The sequence below is a fragment of the Sturnus vulgaris genome, chromosome 8, assembly GCF_052056855.1.
Source record: "Sturnus vulgaris isolate bStuVul1 chromosome 8, bStuVul1.hap1, whole genome shotgun sequence".
NCBI classification, from domain to species: Eukaryota; Metazoa; Chordata; class Aves; order Passeriformes; family Sturnidae; genus Sturnus; species Sturnus vulgaris.
In genome coordinates this window covers 3,337,588-3,353,039 of record NC_142250.1, presented here as the reverse complement: position 1 = coordinate 3,353,039, position 15,452 = coordinate 3,337,588, and the positions used below count along the sequence as shown (strand labels likewise).

Genomic DNA, 15,452 nt, shown 5'->3' with positions numbered 1-15,452 from the left:
CTCTCCACAACCACTTCACTCTGAAATACTTCCTTTTTCCCCACCCTGGATAAAAAACTAAAACTTCCTGTGTTCAGCAGGACCTTCATCCACTGGTGTGCTTTGCTCTCACATTGCACTGCAGAGCACAAATTCCACAGAGCCATAAAATGGTTTGTGTTGGGAGGAACCTTAAAAATCATCCAGTTCCAACCCCGGGCAGGGACACCTTCCACTATCCCCGGGTCCTCCAAGCCCCCTCCAACCTGGTCTTGGACACTTCCAGGGATGGGGCAGCCACAGCTTCTCTGCCCATGACAGGGGATTGAAAGAAAACAGTCCTTAAGGACCCTTCTAACTCAAACCATTCTGTGATGTAATAAAAGCTAAAAGAAAATACTAAAGAGAAGAACACTTTTCAAGCTAAATTTGGGCTATTTTTCCATAAAGACTACCAGAAGACCGAATGAAGACACCACACATGGGAGACCTATAAATGAAGTTTCCCCAGGTTGCTCTCAGCTGGATCTGCTCTGGTTTTCTGATCACAGCAGTGGCCCAAAAACCCAGTGGTGTTGCAGAGTTGGGAGATGTTCCCTTGAAAATGCCAAAACACCAAAGTCCTGGAGTTTTAATCCCACTGTAATATGCAGATCACTTCCAGAATGACACGTGAAGTGCCCCCGCCTTCCACTCCCCCATTCTTTTCATCAAAAAGCCTTCCCAGGACCCTGAGCTGCGTCACCACCACTTACTTTGGTGTCTTTGGAAAACAATTCTGACTCAGCAGTCAGAAAGTTCATGCCTTAAAAAAAACCATATTGTATGGTTAGTGGGCCGAGGGATTTAAAGGTGGATTTGAAGATGGATTTCCTAAGCCCTTTCCCGTTTCTTTCTGGGGGTAGCAGTGCTCCCCGTGCCCTCCAGCCTGGCCCTTTAAGTAACTTGAGCCTCCGGGCTGCAAATCCCAGTCTCCAAATAAAAGGATGGAAAAGCTGTTTTCCCCCCTTCCCCCCTTCTGCGTCTTTTCTTTTGAAAGCAACTATCTTCTGTCCCATGAAGGGAAGAGAGAGATCACCAAAAGACAGAGCAGCTTTCTGAGCATCCCCCTCCCATATCGGGACAAATGGGCAATTTCTCCACCCCGCAACGTTCCTGGCAGCTCTTTTCTTCCAGCTTTCCTCCCCTCCCGCCGGCCTTTGGCAAACCTCAGCTGATTTCCAAACCCTCCGGGGCTGCTGGGGGTTGGTACAAAGGTTTAATTATTTGCCTTTTCTTGGGTAAGGCGGGGATAGGGAGAAGGTCGGGCCCCATCGCCTGACACTGCTGATCTTGCCCACTTTTGTCCCTCTCTCCCACCCCCCTTCCTTCCCTGTCTCCCGCCCAGCTCCCAGAGCGCATCATGAAGCCGCAGGAGGTTTGGGAATGCTTTTGCCTGCTTTGCTTTTCGCTCCTGAGAACAGCAAAAGGTAAGAGAGGCTTTGGGCTGATTTAGGACTCGGCGGGGTCTGGATGCCCAGAGAAGTGGGATGCTCATCCCAGCACTTACCTTCCCGGTCTCCAGCCAAGCAGGGACTGGCAAACTGCAAACAGCATGAGCATCTCCTGAGGCCGGGAAGTTTTGGGGATTGGGGAAGTCCTTCCTGGAGGGGTGAGGAAAGCCAGAGAGATGGAGCTTTTTAAACTGCACACAGTGCAGAACTGTAAAAACTCCTCAGTCTGCCTCACAGAGGAAAGCCTCAGGGACTGAGCTGAATTTCCATTGATTCATTTGTTGTAAAAACCAGCAAAGCTATAAAATATTTCAGAAGGTCAGCAAGTACATCAAATTTGCAAGAGAATTTCAAGTTACTTCAGAAAACAGATCTGACTGTTTTTGTCATGGCAAAGGCAACCCTTTCCCCTTCAATCACCATTGTGTATGAGCAAGAGAAGGGACTCCAAATAAGTCTGGAGAAATAAGATTAAAGCACAGAGTTTTGATCTAAAGCTGTCCCACCAACTTCATTTTGCCTTAGCACAAAGACAGTGATTTAATTACCAGTTAGAAGATGGAAAACCCCTATTATGAAGAATTCAGCTTCTTTTCTCCCCAAAAAATGTCGATTGTGCCCCAGTTAATGCCCAGTGCTGAAAAGGCACTGGAGATATCCCTCCTGTCTGTGGGCACACTCAGGAAACTTCCCCTCAGGAGTAAAGTATTTATTTGGCATTTCTAAAAGTAAAAAAAGCACAGTCCCTGCTCCAGCCATCATTTTTCAGGCAGGGCTGGAAACACGAGCAGGAATCAGCTGCCAGCCTGGAGAACACCCAAATATCCAAACCACAGGCACAAACAATGCCCCATGAAAACCCTCCCCATCAGCTAGACTTCCATCCCAGGAGGTGGAGTGATGCAGGTCATCAGCATCCCTGCAAGTCCAGGTCCCCTCTGGGATGGAGGTTCCCAGGTACAGGAAGTGGAGGTGATCCACCACTCCGTACCTTCAACATTTCCATCTTTCCACAGGGGATTTGCAGCTGCTTTCTTCCCAGCCCAGGACCCTGTATCAGTACCGGTACACCCTGGATGTCCAGCTGCACCACACATCCACGCCATCCCCCTGGGGAGCCCGGCTGCAGGCTGAGACTTTGATCCATCTGCACCGGCTCTGGAGGGACCGAGGAGGGGAAGAGCTGCTCCATGTGCAGGTGTGTGGGGTGGAACAGCCATCATAGCCAGGCATTCCTGCTGGGAACACCCCAGGAGGTGCAACCCCTCCCATTTCTAGCTCATGCCAGCTGAAAAATCCAAATGATTTTTTTGACTCTCTGACCAAATCCATTGCCTGCAGGTAAAATTCAGATCACCTTTAGAGCAGGCACTTGGTCACTGCTTTCTGCCATCTTCTGCTGTTGTAGATCCATGACCTGAAGGCCCAACACCAGCCAGAAGAGGAAAGGAGCCAGAACAACGCTGAAGGCTCCCCTGTAGAGATTGCACTGAGCCCAGAGGCACAGGCAGAGCTCCAGCAGCCAGTGTTCATCTCCTGGAACAGTGGGAAGGTCAGCTGGATTAAAGATCCTGGGCTTGTTCATACCCTCTGCAAAGCACTCCCGTCCTCATCCTAAATTTTCTCGGCTATGAAGCCCATAGGAGCTCCTGCTCCACCTCTGATTTCAGAGCAGAAGGAACTGCACAGAATGGCCAATGTACCTACATGGCCTACAGAATGGCCCACATGCAGCCCCATCCTCCACAAGGACTCAGCTGGAGCTGCAGAACCCCATGTTAAAGCTCTTCAGTCCTAACCATGGGATATAAGCTCCTTTCTGACCTCCTCCTCTAAGGCTATGGAACTCCAGGGTGGGAAGGAAAGGGAAATTTTGTGGGCTTGCATCCACAGACCTCATGCTATTGAGAGATAAGGTCCTCCTTGAGAAAATTCCTCAGGTGTCTGCAGGGTGTTTTCAGGTTCCCTTTTGTCAGGGAAGGTAGCAGAGAGCCTGCAGGGATCCCAGAGATGTCCCCTCAGCCAGGCCCCCCCTCCTGCCCTCCCAGGTCAAAGCTTTCTACGGGAATGAAGCAGAAAACATCCTGATCTCCAACCTGAAACGAGGCATCATCAGTCTGTTCCAGCTTCAGCCCCATGCTGGTACCACAGTGGAGGTAGGTCCTGAGCTGGGGCCACATCTGCCCAAAATTCAGGGGTACACCAGGAAAGCTGGCCCAGGAGCCTAGCCAGCCCACGAGCTTCAGCAGAGGGGGCAAAATTCAGGATAAACAGCATTGGGTCTGCTGCTCCAACCAGGCTCTGAGCAAGGATGACTCTCGGAAAGGCAGAGGACTTAAAATAAAATAACATAATTTTCAGCAATAGGCACCCTTACAAAAATCATAGCCTTTCCCTGGACAGTAGGAGCAGCAGAGTAAAAACTGCACAAGCATTCCTGCCAAGCAGGATTTGCTTAGCCAGCAGCCAGCTAGAATGACCTGTAAACAACATGAAATAACCTCAGAACCCCAAATGCAGTCACCAAGATGCTGCTGCTGGCTTTAGCCCGAATTTGTAAAGATGCCCAGATGGACTTGGAGCTATCCAACCACCCTCTGGTTTGCCCCACTTTATAGATTTTAGATGCTGTTCTTGTTTATCAGGTTGGCCTTTGTGTTTGTCTGCTCTCCACAGATCAGTTAATACTCACAGTCACTCCCATTTGTGTTTCAGGAAGATGCCTCTGGAAGCTGCCAGGTCACCTACACCGTGTCCAACCATTCCATCACCAAGACCAAAGATCTCCTCAGCTGCTCAAAGCCAAAGTCTGCATTCACCTCCATAAACAAAGCAAGTCCATTGCTCTCACTGTGGGGGGCTCAGCTCATGTTGAGTACAGCGGGGACATCCCTAAAATCTTTTTGCAGGTGGGCTTGGATTCCCATTCCCAGCTGGCTTCAGCCTTCTGCACCAGCTTGGGATGGGACTCTTAGACCCATCCTCAGAGTGGGATGCACCAGCATCCCTCAGGAGAATCTTGTGGTGTCGACATGGGCAGGAGCAGTAAAACTGCTCTGGGTCACCCCATCCCCACTCTTGTTATGACTTCCGACCTGTCAGCTGATCCTGCTTAGGAAGGTGGAGATGTAGGGATGATTCCTGGCTCTCAGACTCTTTGGATTGGGGATTAGCTTGACAGGACTCTGTTCTGCTTAAAGCAGTGTGTTCAACCCTGATATAAACAGATGAAATTCCATGGGTCTTAACGCAGTTATAACCAAAATTTAAGTTGTTTTTTTTTAATATACAAATTCTACTGAATTCAATATAAAAATGGACGTTGCCACAGAGACCCCACAGGCCCTGGCAGGAGTCTCAACACCACTTAGTTGTGCAAATCCCTGTGGTGTCACCACTCTGCCTACCTGCATCAGCCACGGGTGAGAGCATCCCCTTGCTGGTCCTCACCTGGTGTTGCCTTCTCTGGGAAGAAGGCAGGCTCTTATGGATTTTTCTTTCCTACATTTTGCAAGTGAAGTAGGTGACTTTGTGGACTGTAAAGTCATTTTTCCTGCTAATGTAAAGAGAGAAATCTCCTGGGGAGAGGGCAAGGGGAAAAACGGTTGCATTTTTTTCTCCTTGCTTTTCCTTTCCCAAGATTTTTGGAGTCGAGTGGCAGCCCTCCAGCAGAAGCCAGTACGTGGTGAAAGACAACCTGCTCCAGTCAGTCCTGGCAGAGGAAAGCCACGAGGTGGCTCCAGCCCTGAGATCCCGCTCCGGCATCAAAATCAGTTCAAGGTGAGAGATGATCCCTGGCCATGGAGGGCGGAGATCACAAAACTTTCCATTGACTATTTCTCCCTTCACAGGCAGCGGCTCCAGCTGGTGTCTCCTGCAATGCCTGGGCCAGCAGAGGTGTCTGGACAAAGCCTTAAGGATGTGCTGGCCAGCATGGAAGCACGGCCCCAGCCCCTGGGCATGGCCAGCCTGCCCTTCAGGAGGGTCTGCACCCACTGCCCATCGGTCAGTGATGCCACCGACCCCCAAAAGTCACCAGGGGCTCCCCCTCAAGCTGGACACTCATAGGGTTTAGGGTTAAACCCCAGTGATGCTTTTGGAGGGGCTGGTTGCTGCTGTTTTGGTGTAAATGTTATCCCGTGATGACATGGGAAAAGGGACTAAATCCCACCTAACAAACTTCACCTTTGCAGCTGAGAGCCTTCCTGAAGGCTTTTGACAGGCAGAAAGTCCAAACAGACACCTCGAAGGTGGCGACAACCTGGCAGTTCCAGAGGTTCATCCAGATGTTCCGCAGCGCCAAGAAGAGGGATGTCCTGCAGCTGCTGAGGAGAGCGCCCGAGGAAACGCGGTGAGAATCCCTGGAACTCTCTCTCCAAAATTCCCAGCGCCGGACAAGACAACCAGGCACAGTTGGTGCTGCTCCATGAGCCATCCCTGCTCCAGGCAGCCATCCTGACTAGTGGCAGTGTTCTATGGCTTTTCCTAATGCCTGTCCTGTCCAAGTACTGCATGGTTTTTGTGGGCCACGCCACTGATGGCTTCCCTCTTCCCACTCCAGCCCCTTCCTCGTGGAGGCAGCAGTGGCCACACAGTCTGTGGCTTCCTTGGCAGCGCTCTCAGACTTCCTGGATTTCAACAAGGAGCCCAAGACCCTCCTGGAGACATTTCTCTATGCAGCAGCTTTCTCTCCCCGGCCTTCAGGAGAGCTTCTCCACCTCGTCTTGGTGAGTATGGACATCACTCTATCTCTCCTCCCCGAGGGTCCTGCATTTGGGATGGATCCACATACCACAGTACAAGGAAAATGTTTCTCTAGAAATTGATTTTCCTGCTTTTGGGATCAATTTATGTGCATTTAACGGGACACTGGTGATAGGAATAGATGCTCCTCAGAGGAAAAGAATTCAGCAGAAAATGCTTTGTATCAGTGCATTAGAGATAAAAAAATCTCCATTTAGAGCCACAGCATTTAATCCAATTAAATCATGCATGGCCTCCTTCGAGGCAGGTAAGAACTAGTTTTCCCTTACTTGATTAAGAAACACTTTGAGAGAAGAGGTAAAGCATACTCCTTTTTTTTTTTTTTCCCCCCCCCTCATTTTTTTCTTGCTTCCTGTTACCCCTTCTCTGATGCCCAGGACAAGCTGGATGGGAAGCAGCTGGCACCTGAGATCTGGGAGACAGGGATAGTTGCCGTGGGCTCTCTGGTGGGCAAGCTGTGCCAGCAGAATCTCTGTAGGCTGCAGGTGAGTCCTCTGCAATCCCACCCAATTCCAGGGTTGCCCAGAAAATCTCCTGGAATCTCTCCTCACCTCCCTATCCTGCAAATCCTGAGCAGGTGGTGGAGCGTGGGGTGGAAACCATCCTCAGGGGGCTCAGAGGTGCCGAGGAGGAGCCCGAGGTGGTCATTTACCTGCTGGCCCTGGGCAATGCGAGGCTCCCCGAGACCATCCCCACCCTCCTGGACCACGCTGAGGACGGTCCCACAGCTGTCACAGCTGCAGCCACCGCTGCCCTGCAGCGATTCCCCGCTGCCCACATCTCCAGCAAGGTAGGAGAGGAAGTTGCCAAGGCTTCCCCACTCAAAGCCAAGCTGCTGGGGTGCATCTGCACTCTTTTAATTACACCTTCTCCTCAGGTGAAGCAAGCGATGAGGAGGATTTTCCACCAGAAGAGGAAGATTTATGACAAAACCTGTCGCCTGGCTGCTGCAGAAATCCTCCTGGATAACCACCCCTCGCCCATGGATGTCATCAACATCCTGCTGGCCACCAGCGAGATGGAGACCGAGATGGCCACATTCCTGCTGCTGAAAGTCCAGAACAGCCTGCGTGACCACCACCACCACCACCTGGCAAAGTGGGGCTTGAGGGGACGGGTGCATTTTCCCCTCTGCTCTACATCACCTTTTTCTCCTTCTCCTCCACAATCCAGCTGTGGGTTTTGGACCAATATATCTTTAAAGTGTGCTAGCATCACTTCATAGGAACCACCTGGACATTCCTGGAGTAACAAAAGGGATGCAGATGCCACACAGACAGGCAAAACCTGACGTTCCTTGTCATCCTGCCCCATGGCAGCTGGACCCAGTCTTGTGGTTTTGGCAGAGCCCTTGGAGGCTGAAGCTCTGGCTCTCAGGGCAGTGCACATTTTGTACCTGCATTAATCTTCCTGTCTGCACAGAACAAACCGAGCACTCACATTTTTCAGAGCTAAGCAAAAGCTACATAAAAATATCTGCCTGGTTTATCCTAATAAGCCAGAGGAAAGGGAAATTCCAGGATAGCCCAGGTCTAATGCTTCAATTTTTTGCTCTGCTCTGGGCAGTCAGCAACCACGAGAAATACTTCAGCAAATTATATTTCCTTCTGTAGTGAGCACTGACCTTTTCCCTCCCCTCCCTCCCAGTGCTGACATATCCTTTCCCTCTCTTTTCCAGGAAGGTAATGAAAGAGATCATGGGAGACCCACGGATAAATAATTACAACTTCTTCTCTAAAGTCGGCATCTCTTCTTCCTTCTCAGGACCTCTGACAGGTGACAGTGCAGAGGACACTGACCCCATGGTCCCCTCAGAGGGTTAAAGGAGGGGTTGGTGGGAAAAGGCAGCTCCCAGAGGAAGATTCAGGTCTATAGAATGCCCCAAAATCTTGGGGAGGTTTCTGAGAATGTTCCCCAGCACCACCTGCCTGCCACCCCTTGAGATACGAACATGCCCTTCTCTAAAACAAACTTTGCCCAAATCCTGCTGGTTTGAAAGAGGAGCTTCAGCTGGAGATGAAACCAATAGCAGACTGCTGGTGGGAGTTTCTGTGCTTTCCCTGACAAGTCAAGATATTTCACTCCATTCCTCAGTTCCTTTAGTATTTCTAAGAAAATCTTCGAGGAGGAGGATTCCTATACTGAGATTAAAAAGAAAGAATCAAGCTTGAGACTGCAAAAAACAGCACGTGCTAAATATCTGCTGAATTCTTCGTCCCTCAGCTCTCATTTCTGTCCCTCTTCAAATTACCTCAGTCTGGCCTTGCAGAGGGTCAGTGAAGGTGGAATAGCCAGGGAGGAAAAAAAAAAACAACCTTGCAATGCTAAATCATTTGAGTATTGCAAGAATGAAAGGAGAAGATGCAGAATGGTACCAGGGGTCTGGATTGGAAGGGACCTCAAAGATCATCCTGTCAACATCCCCCTTCCACCAGACACCCAGGGGTGCTCATGGGCATCTCTCTGCCTTCCAGTCACCCAGGACCTGACTTCCACTTTTGGGCTGGACCTGCTGTTTTTGGAGGGTGGATTCCTGAGGAAGAGCGTCTCCGACTTCTCCCTGCTCAGCCAAGGCCAGCAGCTCCGTGCAGCTCAGGTGGGAGAGGGGCTGGAGGGGGGTGACAACACCAACTCAGTGACGTCACTGCTGTCCCTTTGTCCCCTCTTTTGTGCTTCACCTCTGTGCTCTGCATGTCCCGTGTCAGAAACAGGCAAATTCCCAAATCACCAGTATGAAACCAGACACTCCTGCTCTGGAGAAGGGAGCCCCTGTGTCTAAGTTTGAAAGACAAATGTCTGCTAAAAAAGGCAGGAGCCTCTCTTTGAAATGGAGAATGTAAACCTCCTCCCTCCAAATTATTACAATTTTGAAATTAAGGGGCTCTTAGGCAAAGATATAGGAAATAAGAATAACAGTTCTTTACTAGGAAAATTAAAATAGAAATACAGTATTATAAAAAACAAACCCAAGAAACACTGACAGAGTCAGAATGCAACCTGACACCCCCTCAGTCAGTCAGGGTGTTGGTAGCAGTCCCATTAATGGTGGCTGCATCCTCCTGCAGTGACAGATGTGGTTCAGTTGAAGCAGTGCTCCTGTAGAAGGGTGCAGTCCCTCTGGAATCCAGTGGGAAAAGGCTGCTCTGATGTCCCAAATCTCAGATTTTATGTGGGTATGAAATGCTTGGCTCCTCCCCCTGGCTGGAGCATCTCCCAGTGGGATGATGGAATTTTATCAGTCATGCACTGGGACTCAGTGGCCATTAATAGAAGATATCTTCCTGGAGGAAGGATGGATTGTGGAAAAGATGAAGAACACTGCCCCACCTGGTTTTAACAGATGGTGATAGAATACATACTTTTGGTCACATCCTGTACTGCAACCTGAAACACCCTGGTACCCCAAAAAACAGAGGATGCAACACTGATACCTCAAGGATGGCTTGGATGCCTCATCCAAGTCACTCCATCACCAGTGTCCTGCTCCAAAGGGTCTCTCCATTTCTGTCTTCCAGGTCACCTTTGAAGCACAAGGGATGGAGTCGATGATGGGAGAAAACCTCTCGGAAGGGGAAGAGGAGCCAGAGCTCATGGCTGGGATGTCGGCCACCTTCTTTGATGTCCAGCTGCGGCCAATCATCTTCTTCCAGGGATACACAGACCTAATGGCCAAGGTCCTGCTGAGCAGTGGAGGGCCCACCAGTGTGGTCAAAGGGAACCTCCTGCTGATGGACCATCACCAGGTACTGGATGGGGACGAAGCAGTGACCTGTCTCCACACCACATCCCAGTGATCCCAATGAAATGAGCCTGTGGATGTTACACACCACAGAGAAAGATCTAAGAGCGAGGTGGCACTGCCAGATGTGTCTTGGGGGTTGGTAAAGCACTGTCTTTACCATGGCTCCACCACGGGAGACCCAGGGCTGGGACAGGCATTCCCAGTAGCCACAATGCCCTGCCAGTGTCAGCCACTCATCCAAGAGTAGTGCCTGGTCACAGGAAGCTCTACCTTTTCCATCATCCAGGTCATTCCTCTGCAGTCTGGCCTCCAAGTGACCATCAGACTCCAGGGTGGGCTGGGGCTGGACATTTCAGCTGACATGGACGTGAGCATTTGGGAGCAGGAGCTGAAAACCAGTGTCAATGCGAGGTCAGCGGGCAAGGAAAGAGCTTGGCTCTGGGAATGGGAATACCTGGGGTGTGAGGGTGGATTTCCACAGCTCCCTGCTCTTCTGGTGGGTCCAACCTTTCCTGGTGGTTGCACACACATTTTCCATGGCCAGACTTCTAATTAAGGGGTTTATGGAGTTGTTTAGTGCCCAGTGCAGGCCTGTGACCAGAGCTACGTGCTTCTCTCTCCCAGGGGAAGCCTTGCCATGGATTTCCAGACAGAACTAGATTCCCCTTTCCTCCAAGCCACCCTGAGGAGCCAGACTGAGGTGGAGACCTCGATCCACTTCGACACCAAGCTGAGGTTTTCCAGCAGCCCCGTGCTCATGTGCCTGCAGCTGAGAGAGGAACAGGTCCCATACAGGTAATCCCTGGGTACAGCCAGATCCTGTAGAAACATCCTGGTGGGCTTGAGATAAAGAAGGACTTCTTGGGAAGAGGAGAGAATTAATAGTTGCACTTATTGGGTCAGACTTGGTAGGGATGAGGCAAGGACACCACAAGTTCCTGATATGGGAGAATGCACCATCCATAAGGCCATCAGGAGATGGTGACTGGGCTGGTCTGGGAGGAAAAGGCTGAGATCCACCACCACCACAGCCTCCAGACCATCCTGCTGTCGCTTTGTCCCACAGAGAAGTCTTCACAGTTTCCCAGTCTGCCGGGAGCCAGAGCAGCACTGCTCGGAAAGGCCGGCGTGGCACCGTGCCTGGGAGGGAATTTGCCTTGCACCAAACCAATTCCAAGGTCTGCAACCTCCTGCTGACTGCAGAAAAAGAATAAGGAGTCAGAGCACTTTGGGATTCTCCTCCACAACCACATTTGAATTAGAAAAATGCTGCAATAAGGACAGCAGAAGGGAGCACAGGAGGAGCTGCCGAAGAACAGACACACCCCTTGCCTCCAAACCTGCCCTCACACCCCAAAGGCTGGGATTTCTCCCTCCTGGACTCCTCCCCTTCATGGGGAAGGGCCTTGCTGGAAGCCAAGCTTTTCCTCATGAAAAACAGCCTTATTTTGCAAGTCAATGAGCTTCTGAGAGCCCAAGAAACCCTCCTGGAAGATTGCATCCCAAAATGCTATGTTCTCTCCCCATTTATCAAAGCTGCCAGGAGGAGACACGTCTGCAACCCCCGTGGAATGAATAAATGACCTTCCTTGGGAGGTTGAATTGCTATCATTCACCACCACCCAACACTTCCAGAACTAGAGGGAGGCTGGTGAGGAACAAGCAGCAGTTCTCCATTCCTTCCTGATAAAGATGTGCCTTGGAAGCATTTTTAGCCCTTTTTTTGGTGTGTGTTACAAAACAATCTTTTTAGGAAAGAAAAGAAGGATATGGAGTACATTTTTTTTTTTAGTTATGAGCTTGAAATGTTAGCACAGAGTCTCCTGGTTCAGTGGAGGAAATTTGCCTGGTTTTCCATCTGGAGACACCAATTACAAGCACTTTGGTTATGTGCAGAAATAAATTCCGTGTATTTTTATATTGTCTCTGTTTGACTCTCAACTTTCCTGGACACATGGACTGGAAGAAGGGAGAGGCACTTCCAGGAAGAACCTGCTTTCTAGGTCTGTATTTAGGGTGCTCCCTTTCCTCTTTCTCCTCCTCTAGAGATTGACAAAGGCAGATTTTTCCATTCATCAGATATTTACCCTAAATCAGCTGAACTTCTAGTCCCAAAGGATACTTGTCCTGCCAGAGGGATGAGGTCGTGTAGCTGGGATTGGAGTTGGGAATACGTTTCCAGGCCCTTTGGAAGGGGTGAGGACATTTGAGTAGGGATTTTAACAGTTTGCATTGCTGCTGGAAGCTTTGCTGTCCTGCTGAGCCACCGAATCCTGAAGTCTTCCAAGCCCTTCCAATGATTTTTTTTCCCCAGTCCAGGTTAGATGCTCAAGCAGCAAAAGCAATGAAGTAACACCGGCCTTTCGGTCACGCATTTCCTTGGCAATGGTTCCAAACCCTCCCAGAAGGGACCTTTCAGCCCCAGATCCCCAGGGAAAGTGACATTGTGCCCAGCTAGAATGGAGTCACCTCAGTTCAAGTGGGACCTGCATGTATTTTATCCTTGCAGGGATGGTGACTTCACCACTGCCCTGAGCAGCCTGTTCCAGTGCTTGGCAGTACTTGAACCCTCTCCGTGAAGAATTTTTCCCCATTTCCAAGCTCCCCTGGGCACAGCTTGAGGCCGTTTCCCCTTGTCCTGTCCCTGTTCCCTGGCAGCAGAGCCCGACCCCCCCTGGCTGTCCCCTCCTGTCAGGGAGTTGTGCAGAGCCAGAAGGTTCCCCCTGAGCCTCCTTTTCTCCAGGCTGAGCCCCTTTCCCAGCTCCCTCAGCCTCCCAGAGTCATTTCATCCAGCAGCAAGGGAAAGGGACAATCAGGCAGGGCTGGAGTGCCAGATGTGACACCAGATGTGACTCCTGGTGAGGATCCCCCAGAACAGCCACTATCCATCTCCCAGGAATCTTGCGAGAGGAGCCGGGCTCCTGCCGCCTCTCCAGGAGCAGCAGAGCCGCAGATCAGCAGTGACCTCCAGCGGCTGCAGCCAAATCCGACGGAGATCTCGGGATCAAACCCCTCCGCTCCCGCCCCTCAGGGATATTCCCACAGGCGGCACACGAGGTCGAGGGATTTCTGCCATGGACCGGGTCTGACCCTTGGCAGCCCCTCACCCTTCTGTCCCGGTTTTTGGGTGGCAATGCTGTCGCCTCCTGGCCTCCAGGCTTGCCAGCACAAACAGTTTTCCATGTTTTCTTTCCCCCGGAAGTCACTCTATTGCCAGAATATCCCATGCAATCCTCAGGAGAGCGCATGGACGCTACTCACCAAACGGGGCAATAAAACATTATCTGCCTGTCTATTCCAGCTGCCTGCAGAGAGAAAACTACCACGAGAAAGAGTGCACAAAAGTGAGGGAATATCTTTCGAGGATCGGCTTTCCTTGGGAATTTAATGGAGAGGCAGCTCTGAAGTGCTGGGATTGAGCTCTGAGCCACTGCTTTCTCCTTCCTAGGCAGCCTGCAGTACAAAGAATTGCATTTCCCGGGCCCCAGAGACTCCCCAAACTCCACAAAAAAATCAAAAAAAACCCTGGTTTATAACTCACCAAAGCAGCCGTGAAAATCCCAGCACTGAACCGTGGCAACAGCAAAGCTCACATAAAGCAGCAGCTGCACATCCCAAACCTCCACTCCAGAGCTGGCAGCTGCCTTGGGACATGCACATCTCACCAGCATCCCTGCAAGGCTTCCTTTTTTTTCTCTTATCTGAGAGCCACAGTGCCCTGGAATAGGTCTGGAGCATCTAAGGAGCAGCAGTTGGCAGGGTTGCTGATATAACCTGCCCAGCAATCAGGAATGCAGGCAGAAAGCTGGGAAGCTGCAATGAGACACAGCTGGGCAAACCACAGCAGCTGTGCCACGAGGAGATCCCTGCAGGAAAAGCTGGGGGGAAAAGCTCAGGGCCGGGACTGGTGAGTCAGGCTGGGAAATGGCTGAGCTAAGCCAACAAGGCTCCAGGGCTGAGATAAAACCCTTTGGCAAAAGCCATGGGAAAGAAAGCCGAAGTTTTCCTAGAAAACTGTTCCACCCACTCCATCCTGGCCAAGAGTGTGAGTATTGAAGGGATGCAATACTTGCTGTGGGAGAATTAGCAGTGAAGAAGGTGTTTGGAGACACAGCCATAATCCCAGGTCCCATGGGGACAATGGGAACAAGAACCTGCTCTTCACAGGAATCCCTGGCTGGGTTGGGTTGGAAGGGACTTTAAAGCTCATCTCATTGCACACCCTGGCATGGGCAGGGTATCCTCCACCAGACCAAACTGCTCCAAGACCCATCCAACCTGGCCTGGCCATCCCATCCCATCAAGAAAAGCCACAACCACACCAGCTGCAAGCCTTGAAGTCTCTCCTATCCCTTATGAGCTCAAAAATCCCTCCTTGCCCAAATACTGTGGCTGCTGCAGCCCAAAAACCTGAAGGTGTGATGAGCTGCAGTGATGCCATGTGGAAGGGAAGCATCCAACAGACAGGTGGAAAAGTTTTTCCGTGGTAAAATCCAAGCAGGGCTTTCAAAGCACTTGAAAAAGCAGCAGCAGTGCAAAGATCCAGAGGAATCCAGTGTGGCTGGATTTTAAGGAATGACATGGTAGGGTTTGGGTTTAACCTTTTAAGAGGGGCCAATAAAAACAGAAGGGGAAGGAGTGAGCGACTTCATGCCAAAAGATGGAGAGGTTCCACCATCACTCCGAGAACCTGAGGTCTGCAGGAGACTTTTAGAAGGGTGTAAAGCAGGGAAGAGGAAAATAAAGCCTTTTTTGAGGGATTACCCCAGCATCAATCACCACCACAAGACCCATGAATTTCCACAGGAAGCACCACTCTGTGTGAGCGTGGCTTTAGAGCAGCTCTCACACGCCCTGAGGGCAAAGCCATGCAAGTGCCACCAGTTTGCCACTGCTGCTGTGGTCCTTGATGAAAAATGGCACTGGGGACCACCCCAGTGTCCCCTCCCAGCCGTGCCCTGCTGTGCAAAGGGCAGGAAGCAAGGCAGAGGGTGATCCTTGCAGGGAAGCTGCTGCTTTGAGGATGGAGTGGAGCATCCATAAGCTGGGACAGCTGAGGCAGCACCAAACCTTGTGTGAGAGATTGCCTAAAAACCCCGACAACAGGAACTGGTTTTTGGCATCAAACAGGAAAAGAGAGGCTGCCAAAACACACCCTGACACTCCCTCTCTGGCCTCATCCCTACCCTGCTTTCACCACTTTACATTTTTTACCTGGCCATGGCATCAGGGGCTTTTTGGCCTGAACCAGTAATACATCAATATTTATTTTTGCACTGGGTTGACTACTTACATGTGTGTATCTCTATATGTATATATCTAGAGATTTTCTTCCTCCTCAAAACAGCAATGTGAAATTCTGGCTGATAAAGAGAAAATATCACAAAGTAAATCCATTTCAACAGCCACACATGGGTCATGCTCATATTTCCCCCTCCACACACATATCCCCAAAACAGATCAACAGCATGAGA

General features: G+C 50.6%; 1 protein-coding gene across 1 annotated transcript; it reads left to right on the top strand.

Annotated features, from left to right (window-relative positions):
• The first annotated feature begins 1,320 nt into the window (after nucleotides 1–1,320).
• Nucleotides 1,321–11,896, top strand: LOC106856731 (microsomal triglyceride transfer protein-like). The gene is made up of 18 exons (XM_014882289.2): nucleotides 1,321–1,448; nucleotides 2,489–2,670; nucleotides 2,881–3,024; nucleotides 3,521–3,628; nucleotides 4,188–4,304; nucleotides 5,113–5,252; nucleotides 5,324–5,477; nucleotides 5,666–5,823; nucleotides 6,034–6,199; nucleotides 6,614–6,721; nucleotides 6,814–7,026; nucleotides 7,114–7,334; nucleotides 7,915–8,012; nucleotides 8,711–8,832; nucleotides 9,752–9,979; nucleotides 10,265–10,389; nucleotides 10,603–10,773; nucleotides 11,045–11,896. Exons 1-18 carry the CDS (start codon nucleotides 1,382–1,384, stop codon nucleotides 11,190–11,192), a joined length of 2,670 nt encoding a protein of 889 aa, XP_014737775.2. The 5' UTR covers nucleotides 1,321–1,381; the 3' UTR covers nucleotides 11,193–11,896.
• The last annotated feature ends 3,556 nt before the right edge of the window (nucleotides 11,897–15,452 follow it).

Bases quoted from the DNA above. Each gene is read 5' to 3' on its own strand.
- LOC106856731 (XM_014882289.2), top strand. From the start codon at position 1,382: ATGAAGCCGCAGGAGGTTTGGGAATGCTTTTGCCTGCTTTGCTTTTCG. The intron at 1,449-2,488 runs GTAAGAGAGGCT...ATCTTTCCACAG, and splicing joins GCTCCTGAGAACAGCAAAAG to GGGATTTGCAGCTGCTTTCT. The intron at 3,025-3,520 runs GTCAGCTGGATT...CTGCCCTCCCAG, and splicing joins TCTCCTGGAACAGTGGGAAG to GTCAAAGCTTTCTACGGGAA.